Raw genomic sequence first — 18,498 nt, 5'->3', positions numbered from 1 at the left:
GAGCACTTTTAGGAAACTATACCAAACTTTTGATGGCATAGAAAGTGTACCACCATGTTCCACAATATGCTACCTCTTTCTCCCTCCCAGACCACAACCTTAATGGAACAGACATTCCCTGTGGGACCAGTTTAAAAGACACTAAGCAGTTCTGCATGACCCTAGTAACCATTTTCCACAGCTTGTCAGCTCTATCTGACTTATGACAAATGCAACAATCCTATGAGTGAGGCCTTACCACCTGAGAGCTGGTTGCTGGTTGCTGTTTCCTCTACTACTCGAAACAACTCCAGAACAATGAATTTTATCTATGGATGCTAAGAAGATGCCTCTAGGGGTGGAGATAGAGGAGGAAGTTGGGAAACAGTTTATGTTTATTTCAGCCAGCTTAATATCTCCCAATAGCATTCAGTGACAGATGACCCTGGTCTCTAACAAGCAATTGAGTATAATACACCACTTTGCCAGTGTTTATCTGTTCCTCGTGCCCACATCAGTGCACATGAGTCTTCTTTCTGCACTCCCAGCCTACTTCTCAGTAAGTTTACAGCATATTTGGCAAGTAAAAGCAAAAGCAGCTGTTTCCTACATCTTGCTCTTGCTGTTTAAGGTGCACATCCCAGCCAAATGAATCATACCACAGCCAAAGACTCTGGCAGGAGTTCCTGGTACACATTTGTAGTCTTGTCTATCTTATCTACTTGAAGAACACAATATTTGAAAGCCTTGTAATAGCCTTCAGACACAACAGTGCAGCTATTTAGTGATCTATACCTGAGGAATTTTTCAGTGTAGTGTGGATAAATAGGGTGGCAGGAAACCACACTGTCTTCTACAACTTCTCCAGAACCATAGTTATCATGTGAAATGTTCGTGATAACTGAACATCTTCATCTTCCTAATCTTCATGCCTCCAGAAAGGATGAAAAGCAGTCATCCCAGATATCCCAGGAGAGAAGAGTATTTCTTCAGTTTCTCAGATACCACTTTTAGTTGGTACCAATATGAGTATAATTTAACCCCACTGGTGATTGACCATAGAGGTCAACAGAGTCTAGCGCATTTTATTTCAAGGGAACCTGGACACTGGTTTCTGGCTATTATGGGCCAACATCACAATAAAAGAGATCCAGTGGAGATCACTAGGGTACATCAGAAAAGCACCATTTCTGGTTATTGAAGCTGTATTTGAGACTACCTGACCTGCCTGAAGACTGAAAACTATTTTATTCATAACCAAACCTTGTGGCCATCCTTAGGCACTCTATGAAAGGAACTGTGAAGGATGTGCTTCCTGCACATCATCTAAAGTCCAGGAGGCCAGAAACACCATGTGCAGGCTTTATCCTGAGGGTCTGCGTTCCCGTATGGAAAGTTTGACTTGCACCAAGAGCTCTTCCACTCTGATGTTTCTGTCACCTTACTGTGCCCGCTGGAAATCACTACCCTGACCCAAGGACTACCTAGTGGCCGGTTCATTTACATAACAGTGACAGTTTGACACAACTACCAGTCTATCTGCTGTTGGTCTCTGTAGGCTCTCCCTCACTAGAGGCCTTCTCCACTGGGGTTATTACCTGCATACTTCAGCTTGGAAGCACCACCTATGGTTTTTCTAATTGGGATACCTTCCCTTCCTCCATGTATACTTGAATTAGGGGAGAGTCGATGCATTTGTGGCTTTCTGGGACAGCAACAGAAGCGATTGCCAGAAATCAACTAAGTTTCTCAGTGGCTGCATCCCTACTTCTGTTTCTGACCTCCAGTCGTTGCTTCATTCTACAACTTGATTTTACCCCAAGATTTGGATTTTTACTCTTATATACACTCTGTATGTTACTTAATCTTGTGCTTAATCCTGACCCAATTTATCCCCAGACTCTGATTCTGTCTTGTTATTCTGTATCAGGAGAAGTGTTCAGTGATACTTTAATTATTTGCAGTGTCAATAAATTATTGTCTGAAGTTTGGAGTAATATTATGAGCACATGTGCAACCAGAGAGCACCTCACCATTGGCCCAGGGAAGCTTTACTGACTGGGGCAGCGGGTGGTGGTGTTTGTTACCTTGAAAAGACTGGGACAAGATGAACTCTGTAGATTCCTTCTGGATTTACTGTATTCTACTTCCATCACTTTCTTTTTGAAGCTGAAATAATACATCAGTTTGCTCCTGTCAAGGCAGAAGACCAATTTCATTTGTCTACCCATGAAGATGAATAGATGCAGCAAAAATTCAGAAATGTCTTAAGATATATTACTGTACAGCTCATTGACCATTCTACCAATGCTTTACTTGAAAGTCATGGCGATCTGATGTCAGGTTCCATTGATAAAGTGATTCCCAAACATTACTTTCAAGCATGCTTCCCCCAGAGGTCACAGGAGAACTCGAGGGACCTGCACAGACCTAAAACAGATGAAGTTTCAACTAACCGTGACACCAGTGGTTTTAATGTTTATAATCTTCCTCTAAAGGAAATTATAGGGAGCTCCATGCACATGGTTTTGGGGTTTTTCTGTACAGTGGGTTTAAACTAAGTGATATAAACAAAACTGAATCTAAAAGCCCTTGTAAATAATGTAACATCCTTTTATATTTAAAGAATATGTATAGAAATGTGTGCATCTGTGTGATTATTTATAGCCTTCATCTCTGTCAAGTACATTAACAAATATGCCGCAAAAACCAACTGTGCCAGAACCCTTTATGAGTTAAATGTAAAGTGGCTTAACGCAGCAGTTTTTTCTATTTATTTGGTCTTTCTTATCTAAGGAACACTGTGTGGGACCTCCTTTCTTCAGGAAAAAATTGGACAGACTAATTTTAAAACAAAAGAAAAAAATGAACCAACTGAAGCTTTTGATGGTTCCTGAGATTGTGAGCAGTTGTAAATTGTCCTTCCTGCTATAAATTATCTTCTTTCTCCTCTGCTCTTCTTTTAATCTGTTTAATTCTTTTTGCAAAATACTAGCTTGATTTTTCTTAAAAACATTTCCTCACCCTGCTGAAAGCATGCCTAACCATCTAGAAATGTTATATGCAACATTGTGGGGATCTGTTATTTTTCCTTCTCCATACAAAATCATGAAAAATGAAATGTTTATTGCTCATCAGCCCAGAAGAAATCTAAGTCTACAGTGAGACCCAGGATGTTCTTCAAATTTCACCTTCTTTGGATGACATTCTCCTGCCAGTTCTGAACAACTTAAAGTTGAGAGAACCTGTTTCTGAGATAAATAGGACATTCCTAGTGATCCTTAAATAATTTCTGACATTTTCATGGCATCCATCCTAAAAGACCTTCATATTATGCATCTGAGATTTTAATTGGTTGCTCCTTGAAATTATTCATCAGTAGGCCAAGCATTGCATTTAATGGTAGCAGTGGTCTACTACATGGAACGTTGGTAGATGGGTATAAAACGCGTGTAATCTGCTGGCTGTTGTATAAAACAAAGGCATTTATAAGTCTTCTAATCATGCCATACTACTATAATTCTCAGTGCTTCAAATTACACTTCCTGTGTCCTTCATTATCTGTCTCTTCAAGCCTTCCATAAACTGTGTCCTGTCTTTCCCGGAACCACGTTCTAGCTGTTACTCACAACCATCTTTTTCCTCTTTCTCTATCTCGGTTTATCAAGTGCTGAATTTGTGGACGGTGTCAGTAGTTTGCTGCATAGTTTGAACCAGATAGAACACAAACATGAGATGGTGTTGCTTCAAGCAGACGTTTGATTCATCTTTCTTATTGGCATCCTGAATAGATTCCATTGTTTTCCAATCTCTATGATATTAAAAACACTAAATTCAGTTTAAATTGCCTTAAAATTTCTATCTCATATTTAGTTGAATGTTCTGTTTTCAGCTCAAACTTAACACCATGCCTAACTGGCCTGCATTGGAAGACAAGAGTGGTCAGTTTCCTCCCTACACTTTCACCACATTCACTCACCCCAACCTGGGTTGCATTATTCTCCATTGACCTAAGAAGTAGGAATGAAGAAGTAGGCAAATGTCTCTTCTTAACTAGCATCTTTATGATGTTCATGGATTACATGTAAGGACACAAAACATTTGCTTTCTTTAGGGTGCAAGTGTGGGTTCTTTAGGAGGTATTACAGAAGTTTTTCTGTCTTCCTGTATCTTTAACAAGAAAAACATGCTCTGTAAAGATATCTTAGAGCCTCTTCATCCTGGAATACTCTTGCTCCACAAGCAGTATTCCTACTAGACAGCTCAAACATGGCTACCTTCTTCAGTGTCTACTTGACCTATGAAAATGTTTTTGCCACACCAAGCTTTGGAAAGTACACGTGTCCCCTCTCCTCACTATGACATCATTTCCAGATCCTTATTTTTAACCCCTAAGTAGTCATAGACAGCAAATAATGTACTCAGCTACATACGCAGAGTTCGAGTTGGTGATTAGATGCCATCCCCTTTCTACTTTGTAGACTCTATGAGTGATGGTCTTGGTTTGGTGCAGAAGGGTTGAAGTACCACCTTTTATTCCTCCTCAAGGAGTAAACAGAAGAAGCCATCACACTCTGTCCCTGGGCCATGAATTCAGTATGACTGTGGTTCTCTCCTAAATTTTCAGAAGGTTTTAAAATAAGTAAGATTGGAGTAATGATGGAAAGGCCAGCTTTCCCACCTCATTTGTAAGCCCTTTTGAGATAGATCTTTTATTTCCATTTATTAGGCTGAGAGGAACTTAGTACTTACTGTTTTCAGTTGAGGACTATAGCCAGAATTCTAAAAAAACAGAGTCCAGTGTATTCTTGACCGTAATAGTGGAGCTTCAGAGCAGCTAATAAGTTAAATAAGAGGACAGGAGGAACCAGCTAATCAAACATGTTCTGAATCCTACCAACATAATTCAGTCAAATTAAGTATTCGTATTATTTGATACTTGAACAAATTACAGCCTCTTAGTAGGTAACAAAGAAAAGCAGTAAGGAAGTAGTTGCATTAGTTGCCTGGCCCCCTGAACTTGAAACTCCAGAAAACAGAACTTCTTGGTCAGGACAATCTGTGTAGTCGAGTGTGGCTGTTAAACAAGCAGATTAGGACCTCTCTTGGTCTCCATGTTAGTTTCTGAAGAGCTGTGGAGAGTTGGATTTGGTTTTAGCACATCTTATCAGACTCCCACTTGTAGCCACTGTCCATGAGAAAAATACTCCTTATTGTGCCATCTTGTGCAAGGTAGCAGCATTCAAGGTGGCAATTAAAGCTCTCCCACAAGCAAAAACTTCAAGGATTTATACTTGTTTTCCTTTATTTGCATTAGAATTTGGGACACATTTTTTTCTTTTTTTTTAATTGAAGTACAGTCAATTACAATGTGTAAATTTCTGGTGTACAGCACAGTGTCCCAGTCATGCATATACATGCATATATTCATTTTTATATTCTTTTTCATTAAAGATTATTACAAGACACTGAACATAGTTCCCTGTACTATACAGAAGAAACTTTTTTAAAATCTATTTTTATATATAGTGCCTAACATTTAAATGCTTTTTAAAAAAACTTTAACATTTTATTTTTTATAATTTATTTATTATTGTATTATTTAATTATTTTGTTTTGGCAGTGGTGGGGGGAGAAGTAGTTAGGTTTATTTATTTTTAGAGGAGATACTGGGTATAGAACCCAGGACTTCATGCATGCAAAGTATGCACTCTACCAGTTGAGCTATACCCTCCCCCCAGTGCCTAACATTTATAAATTTGAATCTCCCAAATTTATCCCTTCCCACTTCTTTTCCCCTGGTAACCATAAGATTGTTTACTATGTCTGTGAATCTGTTTCTGTTTTGTAGATGAGTTCATGGTGTCCTTTTTTCCCTTTCTTTTTCTTTTTTTAAGATTCCACATATGAATGATGTTATATGGTATTTTTCTTTCTCTTTCTGGCTTATTTCACTTACAATGATGATCTTTAGCTCCATCTATGTTGCTGCAAATGGCATTATTTTATTCTTTTTTATGGCTGAGTAGTACTCCATTGTATAAATATACCACATCTTTATCCAGTCATCTCTTGATGGACATTTAAGTTGTTTCCATGGCTTGGCTATTGTGAATAGTGTTACTATGAACATTGGGGTGCATGTATATTTTTGAATTAGAGTTCCCTCTGGATGTATACCCAGAAGTGGGATTCCTGTATCATATGGTAAGTCTATTTTTAGCTTTTTGAGGAATCTCAGTACTGTTTTCCATAATGGCTGCACCAAAATACGTTCCCACCAACAGTGTAGGAAGGTTCCCTTTATTCACACCCTCTCCAGCATTTGCTGTTCATGAACTTTTGAATAATGGCCATTCTGACTGGTGTGAGATGATACCACATTATAGTTTTGATTTGTGTGTCTCTGATAATTAGTGATATTGAGCATTTTGTCATGATCCTATTGGCCATTTGTATGTTTTCATTGGAGAATTGCTTGTTTAGATCTTCTGCCCAGGTTTGGATTGGGTTGTTGGTTTTTGTTGTTGTTGTTGTTGTTGTTAAGATTTATGAGCTGATTGTATATTCTGGAAATTAAGCCTTTGTCAATTGCATCATTTGCAAATATTTTCTCCCATTCCGTAGGTTGCCATTTTGTTTCGCTTATGGTTTCTTTTTTTGTGCGAAAGCTTATAAGTTTAATTAGGTCCCATCTGTTTATTTTTGCTCTTATTTCTGTTGCCTGGGTTGACTGCCCTAAGAGAACATTGCTAAGATTTATGTCAGAAAATATTTTGCCTATGTTTATTACTAGGAGGTTTATCGTGTCTTGTCTTATATTTAAGTCTTTAAGCCATTTTGAATTTAGAACACTCAGGAGTGTTCTAACTTCATTGATTTCCATGCTGCTATCCAGTTTTCCCAACATGACTTGCTGAAGATCCTGTCTTTTCTCCATTGTATATTCTTACCTCCTTTGTCGAAGATTAATTGCCCATAGGTCTGTGGGTTTATTTCTAGGCTCTCTGTTCTGTTCCATTGATTTATATGTCTGTTTTTATGCCAGGACCAAACTGTTTGATTATTGTAGGTCATTCGTACTTTCGGAAGTCTGGGAGGGTTATTCCTCCAGCTTCATTCTTTTTCTTCAATATTGCTTTGTTAATTCTGAGTCTTTTGTGATTCCATATAAATTTTAGGATTATTTGCTCTAGTTCTGTGAAAAATGTCCTGGGTAATTTGATAGGGATTGCATTAAATCTGTGGATTGCCTTGGGCAGTATGGCCATTTTAACACTATTGATTCTTCTGATCCAAGAGCATGGGATATCTTTCCATTTCTGTAAGTCATCTTTAATTTTCTTAATCAATGTTTTGTAGTTTTCCGTGTATAAGTCTTTTACTTCCTTGGTCAGATTTATTTCTAAGTGTTTTATTGCTTTGGATATGATTTTTTAAAGGCATTATTTGTTTATTTTCCTGCTATTTCATTATTAGTGTAAAGAAATACAACTGAATTCTATATGTTAATCTTGCATCCTGCTACCTTGCCAAATGCTTTTGTCAGCTGTAGTCGTTTTTGTATGGAGCTTTTAGGGTTTTCTATATATAGTATCATATCATCCAGATATAGTGACAATTTTTCCTCTTTTCTTCCAATTTGAATCCCTTTTCTTTCATTTTCTTTCCTGGTTGCTGTGGCTAGGACTTCCAAGACTATGTTGAATAGAAGTGGTGAGAGTGTGCATCCTTGTCTTTTTCCATATTTTAGTGGGAAGGCTTTCACTGTTGAATATTATGCTGGCTGTGGGTTTGTCATAAATAGCTTTTATTACATTGAGATGTGTTTCCTCTATACCCACTTTGGTAAGAGTTTTTTTTTTTAAATCATAAATGGGTGTTGAATTTTATCCAGTACTTTTTCTGCATCTATTGAGACGATCATGTGATTTTTGTCCTATCTTTTGTTTATGTGGTGTATCACATGGATTGATTTGTGTATGTTGAACCATCCTTCTGGGACATATATTTTTTTCTATGTTTGTTTTTTAGTTCATGTACTACAAAAATCACTCAAAGAAATGATGTTTAACTTTAACATTGGCTAAAATATTTCATTACTTAGGAAAAAAGAAAAGAATGTTGGAAATAAAAATATTTGACATATCCAGATCTCACTGGCAAGTACTTAGAAATAAAAAATATAAATAAGTAAAATAAATAAGTGTATATTTTATTGCAAGATGATCTGAACCATATTCTGTTTTTTTTAAATAAGCCATCTAATTTCTGCTTTTCTTTATTTCCTAGAAATATAAATGAGTAATAATAATAAAAAAAAAACTCCTAGGTAATTAGTCTGAACTAAGAGCCTGAAATTTTGTGTAAATTGAAAGAGAACCAGTAAGAATTTACAAATCTTTAGAAAATCCCGACTCTAGACTTCTGAGAAACCAAATGTGTCTCAAAAGTCTGCTAAAATAATTCCCTTTTTCACATAGGGCCAATGAAATCGTCAATTTTGCAATGTTAAGCTTGAATCTGTTGAGTAATTTAAAAAGAAAAACTGAGCCCCTGTTGCCCGACACATAGGAGGCAACCAAGGAATATTTATTACATAATTGAATAAAAACAAAGGTTTGTGAAAGATACCAGGAAGTCAAAGTACATGTTCTCCACGCTTATGCTTCCCATTTCATAAGACCCCTATCATAACTCTTGTATCCTCTACAAGGGATTCCACAGCAAAGGGTTTCTTCATGAAAACCTCCTTCACCCAATGGGTTCTCCACAATAATATCTGGACATCAGAATCCCATTTCCCCATTCTTTCCCAAAGAAAGCAAATAAAACAATAACACACATCCTAAAAGGAGAAACAAAACAATGAGAGTTTTTCCGATTCCCACTCCTATATCTCACAGATACTGGAAGAAAGTTATTTTTATGGCCTTAAACTAGCTCATGCTATTTTATGAATTAACTTTCTCAGTACTATTTATTTTAGGAAAATTTTTGTAATCCATAATATATAAATACTGTGTGTATGTGTATAAATATATATATACATATATATATATATATAAAATTTGTGAAATATGTGACCCAGAGAGAAATTGCAGTCAGTGTAGGATTAGGAATTTTGAACAAAAGCACTCTTCTGCCATTCTTTAACTCATTAATGTAGATTTGTTTTTCTTCTTTCTTTCTTTGGCTGAAAAATGTTGTATCCTTGCATTCTACTAGATTTTTGTCTAGTTTGGTTGCAGTCTTCCTATGGTGAGAGAATATACATATAGTTTAATTCTTCAAAATATATTCTATGCTTAACAAGTATTTACTGCTGGTTAGAAAGCTTAATTATAAGGAAAATATATATAATAATTTCCTCAGGACCTATTTTAATAGTGAAACACCCAAATTCCTAATTAATTTGCAACCGTGAGTTTGCCTATTACCCCTTTAATGAAACAAAATGTATTATATTTTATAATGAGTATAATAAATATATTAAGGATATGTACCTCCTTTAATGAATGATGATTTATAAAAAAATCAATGGGATAATTTGTCTAATTTTTTTTTCTATTTTAAAGCCTGTGTTCATATTTTAAAAATGTATATTTTGGGGCAGATTCCTAGTTTTTATTTCACATGAAAAATGTATTCTTCCAGAATGAAATACTCATTCTTCCTCAGTTTCTTAGGCACGCTGCACTCTGATTTAAGTGTTTGTAATATTGGGTCACAAGGGCTAATACATTATTTAAAAAAATAGGAATGTGAGGAACAATCAATTCACTGTGAAGACAACTTTCCATTGCCAACAAAAGTCACTGAACTTTTGATGTTTTTTTGCAGAGCAATTTGAGGAAATAAGAATAATTTATTTTCATGTATGTTGATTTTTTTTAAATCTTAGTTTTCTGAATTTTCTCTGAAAAATCAAATTAAATGTGTTTTCATTATGTTTTTTTCTTGGTAACTGTTACTAGGATTCAGTTTTCTACTTTTATATTTTTGTTGTTGATTGCCAGTCTTTTAATGTCTTTCTCTCGTCACTTTTGCTGTTTTTGTCTAACTGTATGGCTCCTTTTATTGCTGAGCGGATTAGCTAAAGACATGAAATAACATTTTAAAACAACAGTTGAGTATTATTCTGGAACAACAACAAAAATCCGATTATGGTTCAGGACATCCTACCAGCTCCATTCAGTGAGACGGCACAGGTCAAATGTGCTGAGCATCCTAGAAAATCCACGGGCTTGGCATCCCATCAGGGTCTGCCTAACAAGATGTTTAGAAATAGAAGGCTGCTAATGCCATTACTAGTTCAAAGAATTCTGCAAGCTTGGATTGACATCAACTCTTTTCACTCCCTGAGATAATCAAAGAATCTGTATAAATCAGTCTCTCTTATTGACTGCCAGGCCAGGCAAAGAACCAAACCACTTGAGGTCAACTCTGCCATCATCTTTTAGGCCATTACACTTCTTTCAACCCCAAGAATCTCATGAATAGAAACAGTTAGATTCCAAAAAATAACTTTGAGTCTTGATATGCTGTTTAATATTATGCTATAGTATATCCTACTCAGTTACATTAATGTTCTACAGATGTGCACAAAAGAGTAAGCTGTTTTTGCCATTATCCAGATAAAGGACCAGATTTAAACAATGCCTGGGTAGACAATCACTACATGCTGTGATTGGGAGGTTTCTCTTGCCACCTGTCACAATGGTGAAATTTTATCATTAGAGAGCCTTTTCTCTGGAGAAACTCTGGGTAGGCGACAGACATTCTGCTCTGTAACACAGAGAGATCTGATTATAGCCATGAGCACTGTTATCTAAGTTATTATGTGATGCAACTTTTGTTGATGTTTTGCCTGGAAAAAAATAAGCAAAGTATATTTGAGTTAGTGTACAGGGCAGGGTCTTGGTCACTGGCTTGGATTAAGTATTTTAATAGAAATAGATTAAAGTTTGCTCCCAATAATGTTTCAACCTATTCAACCTATTCTGACAGATTTAATAATAATAAAAAATTAACATGAAGATCTGTTATTGGAAGAATGTATCTCTAAGTGGTGGTGAAATTTTCCCCCCATTTCTTTTGAAATCCATTTTTTTTCGCCTTAGACTACTTGAACTCTTCTCTGTTTTCCCCACTAAAAAGCCTTGTTTTATCATTCATCCAGCCATAAGTAAAACTAGTGGCCTTTTTTCTCAGAACTGATACTGAACAGTGAATAAAACAACCATAATCTGTAACTTCCTTAGAGTTTATAGTTTATAGTCTGAAGTAGAGGAAGTTAATGGGAAATTACAATATGATGTGATATGTGCTAAGGCAGAAATACAAAGTGCAAGAGAGAACACTTGGTGTCAGGGACAGCCACCTGGAGAGGGACATGTCCACATTTTCAAGGTAAGACTCAAAGGCTAAATGTAAGTTAATCAATAAAAGGAAATTGGGCTTGGGATTATTCTAAGAAAAGGAACCAACATTTTTAAGGGCAAGTATAAAGAGAGATGTAATATATGCTGGGAAATTAAAATTAGTATTTCTTTTTATCTCAGGCAAGTAGTAGAAGGCAGCACAGGCACAGTGAAGGCACTTGTGAGGCATATTAAGGAACATGACTTTTATCCTAAGGAAAATAAGTTATCACAAAAGAATTTAAAGGAGAGAATCATTATTTTATTTTGGGAAAAACACAATGTAGTTGCTTTGCAGATGGTTAGTGGCAGGGCAGGATACCGACCAATATTCTAGGAACATGTTAAAGGCAAGAGATACTAGTGATATCAAGTAAAGTAATGATGGTGGGGAGAGGGACTAAAGGATGTCATCAAGGGACATTAGAAGGTAGAAGAAAGGCTTGGTGATTGATGGACTGATTAAATGCAAAATGGTGAAGAACGTGATAGAAGATGGAATATCCAAAATTATGCTTAATAAAAGCAATGATTAATTGTACATAATTGTAGTAGGAAGAAAAATACAGAGACAAAGCAAAAACAAGTTGGGGATGTGGGAAGTAGGTGAGAAGGGAATACACGGTGGGTCCATATTTGGTCCTGTTGTTTTGGTGGCTGTGGTGACATCCAAATGGAAGTGTCAAGTAAGATAATATATATGCAGGTGTGGAGATCACGGGAGAAAACTAAACTGGAAATGTAGATTTGAGGATTGTAAGCATGTGAGGTGTACTTGAAATTAAGGGTACAGGTAGAATGAGAAGAGAGAAAAGCTTCGGACAGCATCCTGAAGATTTATGGTATAGGTAGAAATACTGAGAATAGCCTCTTTGCTTCTGCAGTATCACAATTCTTCCACTCCTTTTCCCTTGGTCCAGATGACTTTAGTCTTATTCTTCCTTGAGTAATGCCGTTTTCCCAGTTGACTTCATTAAAGAACATTGACATCTCCAGTATATTTTAAGCTTAAGAGCCAACATTTATATTCTTGATACAATGCCTGATAGTCTTTATATAATATAAAGAGCAGTATTATTTTTAAAACACTAATCATGGTCTGTGGGAAGGATAGTTCTATTGTACCAGATAATCATGCCTACACATTGTATAATGAGGAAAAATACTCGATTATCATGCATAACTTAAGGAATTCTCAATCAGTTGCCTGTCCCATTCCTTTTATAACCACTCTTTTAAAGGTGAACAGATACTCGAAGGGAGACTCTGCAGTCTGTTCAGCATGTTATTTATACTTAAAAAATGTTAAATTATCCTAATCATACTTACAGTAATAATCAAGATTAATTGCAGCTATATTAGGATTACCTATTATTTGTTCTACTTCATCAGTAACACAAATCCAATTGTATAAGCAATTTCCATAATTCAAATTGTGAAAGAAAGTAAAGGAAAAAAGACCATTCAAAACTGGTCAAAATGGTATTCAAAATAAATCCTTAACCAGATGGTTATCTAAAATTCTTTTGAGAAGAAGCTGATTCTGAACAGATTGTATATGTGTCTCACTGGTGGAAGTGGATTATCTGTCTTGAATTGGATTTTGATGACGATGACCCTATTCTAAGTAAACCAAATCTCTTGAACTACATAATGAGATCAGGAGGAACATTCGGCCTGGGAACGGCAGACTGCAATGACGGAGATGATTTCACTAATGTTTTTCCCAGCCTCTTTCCTTAAAGTACATAATACAGTGGTTTTGTCCTGCACAGATTCCCGATCTTGCAGTTCTGTGTGCTGATTCTTTTTTTTTTTCTTATTTTCATTTTTGTAAGTAGAGCTGAATGAGTGGCAGGAAGCTGCGAAATCTATCTTACAAAAAGGTGATTGGAGAAGAATCTAGAATCGTCATTTACTTTTGCAGCAGGATTGCAGAAAAACTATCACAAGGAAGCACTGAACTTACTCATTCTTATTTCTTCTTCTCTTTAGGCTGTGAGGAGGCAAAAGCTGCTTGAACAGAGTATCCAGTCGGCCCAGGAGATCGAAAAATCCTTACACTTAATTCAGGAGTCCCTCTCATCCATTGACAAGCAGTTGGCAACTTATAGTGCTGACAAAGTCGACGCAGCTCAGATGCCTCAGGAAGCCCAGGCAAGTAGAACCTGGAATGAGCTTCTCTTCTTTTGTTTCTATTATCTGAACAACACATTGCTGATTTTCTAACTTAAAATTTATTCAGCTGGTTGTCCAGAGAGTTACTTGATTGACTGATTTGACTATTTGGAGATAAGGGGGAAAGAAAAAATCTCTAGATCAGTATGCTAAGATTTTTTTTTTCAAAAGAATTAAAAAAATTTTTATTGAGGTAACATTGGCTTATAATGTTATATAAGCTTCATATATACAACATTATATTTCTTTTTTATAGATGTATAGTCAGTTTACAATGTTGTGTCAATTTCTGGTGTACAGCATAATAGTTCAGTCATGCATATAGATATATATATTCATTTTCAATTCTTTTTCATCATAGGTTACTACAAGGTACTGAATACAGTTCCCTGTGCTATGCAGTAGAAACTTGTTGTTTATCTATTTTATATATAGTAGTTAGTATCTGCAAATATCAAACTCCCAATTTATTCTTCCCACCCCCTTTACCCTCCAGTAACCATAAGTTTGTTCTCTATGTCTGTGAGTCTGTTTCTCTTTTGTAAGTAAGTTTATTTGTGTCTTTTTTTCTTTTTCTTTTTTAAGATTCCACATAAAGGCAATAGCACAGTGTATTTTTCTTTCTCTTTCTGGCTTACTTCACTTAGAATGACAACCTCCAGGTCCATCCATGTTGCTGCAAATGACATTATTTTATTTTTTAGTATTCTACTGAGATTTATTTTTAAATGTATATAATGGAAGAATTTGAAGTAGGGACACTTAAAATACAGGGACAATAGCACACTAAAGTTTTCTTTTCATCAATATTTTCAAGCTATACTTGGCTCGAGGGAAACCACAGCAATATAAATTGTAAAGAAAATGTACAATAAAATGCAGCCTCAAATGCTTTATTATCAACTCATCTTTGTTACCTTGGAATCAGAAGTCATATGATCTCTATATTCTGTGTTTAATGTGTTACAAGTCATTAATAACAAGAAAGAAATATGAATTTGCATTTTACTACTACTAATGCTACTCTGTATACTCCTGTATACTCACACACATATACATTCAACCTACTCGCTCTGAATTATGATATGTGTTAAAGTAGTTTTACTAGAATGGGAGTTAAATGTTAATGAAAATAAATCTAAGTCAACTTTATACTGAGTTAATTCAGGCTATATCTAAATTACCTTTCACCTTTGGAAGTAATTTGAAAATGCTGTATTTCTATTTTTAAATAACATTTACATGTATGCAAAGTATCATTTGTATTATTTATTTAAATGCCTTTAGGGTTTTCTGGTAGTAAGGTAATGTATCTACTTTTCAACTCTTATATGCGTATTATGAACCCAACACCCAGGAATAACTCAGACCAATATGCTATGGTATGACAGGCATTAGGTTATCTGTCCATCCCCAAGGCCCTCTCTTTACTGATAAGTGGAAATACCTGAATATTTTCGTGTCAAAATAAATTCAGGGGTAAAATATTGGATTTATAAATTATGGTTAAGATGCAATTACAGTACAGTGAATCACAGTTAAATTGGTGCTTAGAGAATCAGTATACACAATAGCCTGGGCTAGTTTACCATATTGTCTAAGTTTGACAAGGAAAGTCCCTGAGAGTATGAGATAGACAGAGTACAGGTAGTTTGGATAGACTTAAACAGTCTTGGGTAGAGGGGTTCCTCATTGACCATTGTAATAGGAGATGAAGAAAGTGACATTTGGGGTGAACCCTGATGTTAAAGTTCTCATGATAGTTTTTCCCTGGGGCAGTATATAACCTTCCCAGTATGTACATTTGTTCAAACTTACATAGTCTAGTCAAGTTATCTGGCATTAACTACTTCCAAGACTGTTCCAATTTGAATCTCTAACAAAATTTTATAGACAGATTTTAGAAATATGCATGACAGGAATGGGACATTTTTACTCAATTGAGAAGAACTACATGATTATAAACTAAAGGCAGAGTAGAACTGCTAATTTTTTTAAATTTAGTAACATGAATTTGGAGGAATGTTTGATTAAAGACTGCTCATAACTTTCTGAATGTAATTAGGAAATTCTGAACAGTATAAACACTAAATATTAAAACTGGATATTTGCACTATAAAATATATAGAGTTACTTTTTGAGGCTTGTAGAATGAAACAATGAGTAGCAAATTTGAGATTGGCAAAAGCTCTTATTTTCTTAGGAAAAAAATGGAAACTTTTAGAAAAAAATCTTGTTTAGCTGAAAAGCTTATTTACTGTGAGTGCTTTTTAAATTTCAGATATGCATGTATGATTCTATAAACATGGTTATAACATACTAGTTTTTAATAATGTAATATAAAAATTTTGCTTGGTTTCCTCAAATTAAAAAAGCTATAGTAATATTAATTATAATGGTTCAAAATACTTAGATAACAGCACACAAGTATATTTAGAAATTGCAGATCTACTTGAAAAAAGAGATTTTAGAGTACTAACAAGCTCAAATCCATTTTCCCTACACTTCTGATTGCACCTGCATTTTTAAGATAATTCTTGACTTTGAATTCCCCAAATGGTAATATATAATACTAGGAAGTGCAAGCCACCCCAAAGCTATTTAAACTTTCTTCTCTAAGATTTTATTTTAAGATGACAGCAAAGTGAATCGTTTTCTGGAAGAGAATTATCCAGTACTCAGATTTACTTCAAGGACTGCATTTCCTGCAGCTCAATTTGAAACTCCCTTGAAAGAAACAAGTAGAGAATAAAGGGGTTTTCTGTGCAATAAAAACTTAAGCTCAGTGTGTCAGACAAAGAACCTACTAAGAATGTCACCCAAATGACATTTTTATAAGTATATATAATCAGGGCTAGCTTCAACACTTTGTATAAACGAACATTTATACACAATGTGTTTGTATAAATTTGCAAAAAAAAAAGGTCGTTGCTAATTAAAAGATTGGTGAGCTAATGTTTCCGTTTTCAGAAATTGAGTACTTGTTTTAATAGATCGTGGAGAAGCAAGACAGAGTGAATGGTGTTAACCATTCACCATAAGTGCTCAGATGTCTTGTCACATATTGGCTACACAGATTTGTGGATGTCTGACTCCACCGTGTGGTACACTGGCAGTTTTTCTACTAAATTTAAATCTGTTAAAAAAAAAAAGAGTCTCCTTTTTATGCCATTTGAGGTGATTTAAGATTCTCAAGTGTAAAAAAAATGCTGTATTAAGGAAATGTATGTAATGTGTATAACATTTTGAAGGGTATACTCATATATAAAATTAGATATAGATCAAGGTACTTCCTTGCATTCTATTTGCATTTATAACTGTAGGGCAAAAATGAGCTTCTCACTTTCTCAGCTTGTTAAATGACCAGTTATCTGGGCCTTCTGATTCTAAATCTGGTTAAAAATATTTTGCTTTTTAATTTAGTGACATGAGCTTACAGGAGTTAAGTTTAACCTTTTACACAGTAACACTGCTTACTGCTAGGATATCGGAGCATAGGTTGATCCAAGTGTTTTATTTCAAAAAATGACTCTTAACCAAATCAAATTCTTAAATCATTTGACTACAGCATCAACTGTCCAGTGCCAGCTCATTTAAAGGGAGGTTTTTATTAAAGTACAGAATTAAGATGACATCTTACTAATTCAAGTAAAATAAAACAAATGGAGAAAGGTCTTCTAGGTATAAAAATTTATCTTCTAGAGATAGAAATCAGGATTTGAAGATGTATTTCAAAAATAGTATGATTAAAATACAAAAAAACTATGTTTCTTTAAAACATCTTTAGAGAATAAAATCATCAATTTATATAACAGCAGATAAACACATGGCATGAATGTAGTTGTTTACTCCTTAATTTTCCTGAAGAACATAGTGAAATACAGAGATACAGTTTTATCACTCAAAGTCTGGGAGGAAAAATCCAAGTACCCCAGTGTGCACCTCAGGCCAATCACATCACAATCTCTGGGTGGACACAGTCGTCAGAACTTTTGGAAACCACTCCCTCCAGTTATTCTAATGTGCAGCTAAGGGTGAGAACTCGTGATAGTTCATTACTGGTAATGACTGAATTGCTCCTGTCTTTTTTTTTCTTTCACATCACACTTCTCATTAGTTTTTGATAAAGATTCTCACCTATGGCTTTATCAAGTTTTCAACAGGAGGGAGTTGAGGTGGAAATCAGATTCTGGTAGCTTTCTCTCCTATTTTGATTGTTTCCTTTCTATTATGGGAAATGAGTGAAAGAAAACATAGCTGAGAAGTCCTTCATGAATGAATGAACTTAGACAAATAGAATTTTCAGAATGGATGTTTGAAGATGAACTTGGCTTGTTTTTCTTATTTTCTTCTTTTTTTTTCCCTCTAATTCCACATAGGTTATTGTGCCACCTAGTTTGGATATGTCCCTAATAGGAGCCATGATAACTATGTCTAAATAGCCACTTAAATGTCTGTAATTCTTAAAATTACAAAGATACTTCAATCTGTATGTTTCCCTCTTTTCCAGAAATCTCACCAATACATAAGAACAATCTAACATGGGTACCTGTTGATGTCATCATGTGCTGATGATGCACGTTTTATAGAGGAGAACATGACCCCATTACTGAAATTACAAGAAGCAGTGAGGTTGCCTGGCCAGCAGTAGCTAACCTGGTCTCTTTTGTCCCTCAGATTCCTTATCCCATCTTTTACAACCTCGTGTCCCACATAGTAGATTTATGTCCATGAGTAGAGAGGAGAAATAGAACAATCTAGGAAACAAATTGTCATCAAAGGAGAGGACCTCATAATCAGCATAGAAAAGTGCTCCTGTATTTTGCTCATCAAGCTAGGACTTTTGGGTATTCGAGGCTTACTACAGACCACATGTCTTCTTCCTTCCAACTCTTTTTTCTATCCCATTGACAATGTG

At 35.3% G+C, this 18,498-nt stretch overlaps 1 protein-coding gene across 3 annotated transcripts in view; it reads left to right on the top strand.

Moving 5' to 3' along the window:
• Positions 1 to 18,498, top strand: part of DMD (dystrophin) — a 1,854,428-nt gene that overhangs the window by 705,565 nt on the left and 1,130,365 nt on the right. For all 3 annotated transcript variants that reach the window (XM_031673322.2, XM_072956638.1, XM_072956633.1), the window contains one exon: positions 13,398 to 13,559. In XM_031673322.2, the coding sequence (XP_031529182.2) occupies positions 13,398 to 13,559 (162 nt within the window). The remainder of the gene's footprint in view (positions 1 to 13,397; positions 13,560 to 18,498) is intronic.

This window comes from Vicugna pacos, chromosome X, assembly GCF_048564905.1.
Source record: "Vicugna pacos chromosome X, VicPac4, whole genome shotgun sequence".
Lineage (NCBI taxonomy): Eukaryota > Metazoa > Chordata > Mammalia > Artiodactyla > Camelidae > Vicugna > Vicugna pacos.
Note: the sequence above shows the minus strand (reverse complement) of the source record. Positions and strands in the feature narration are given on the sequence as shown.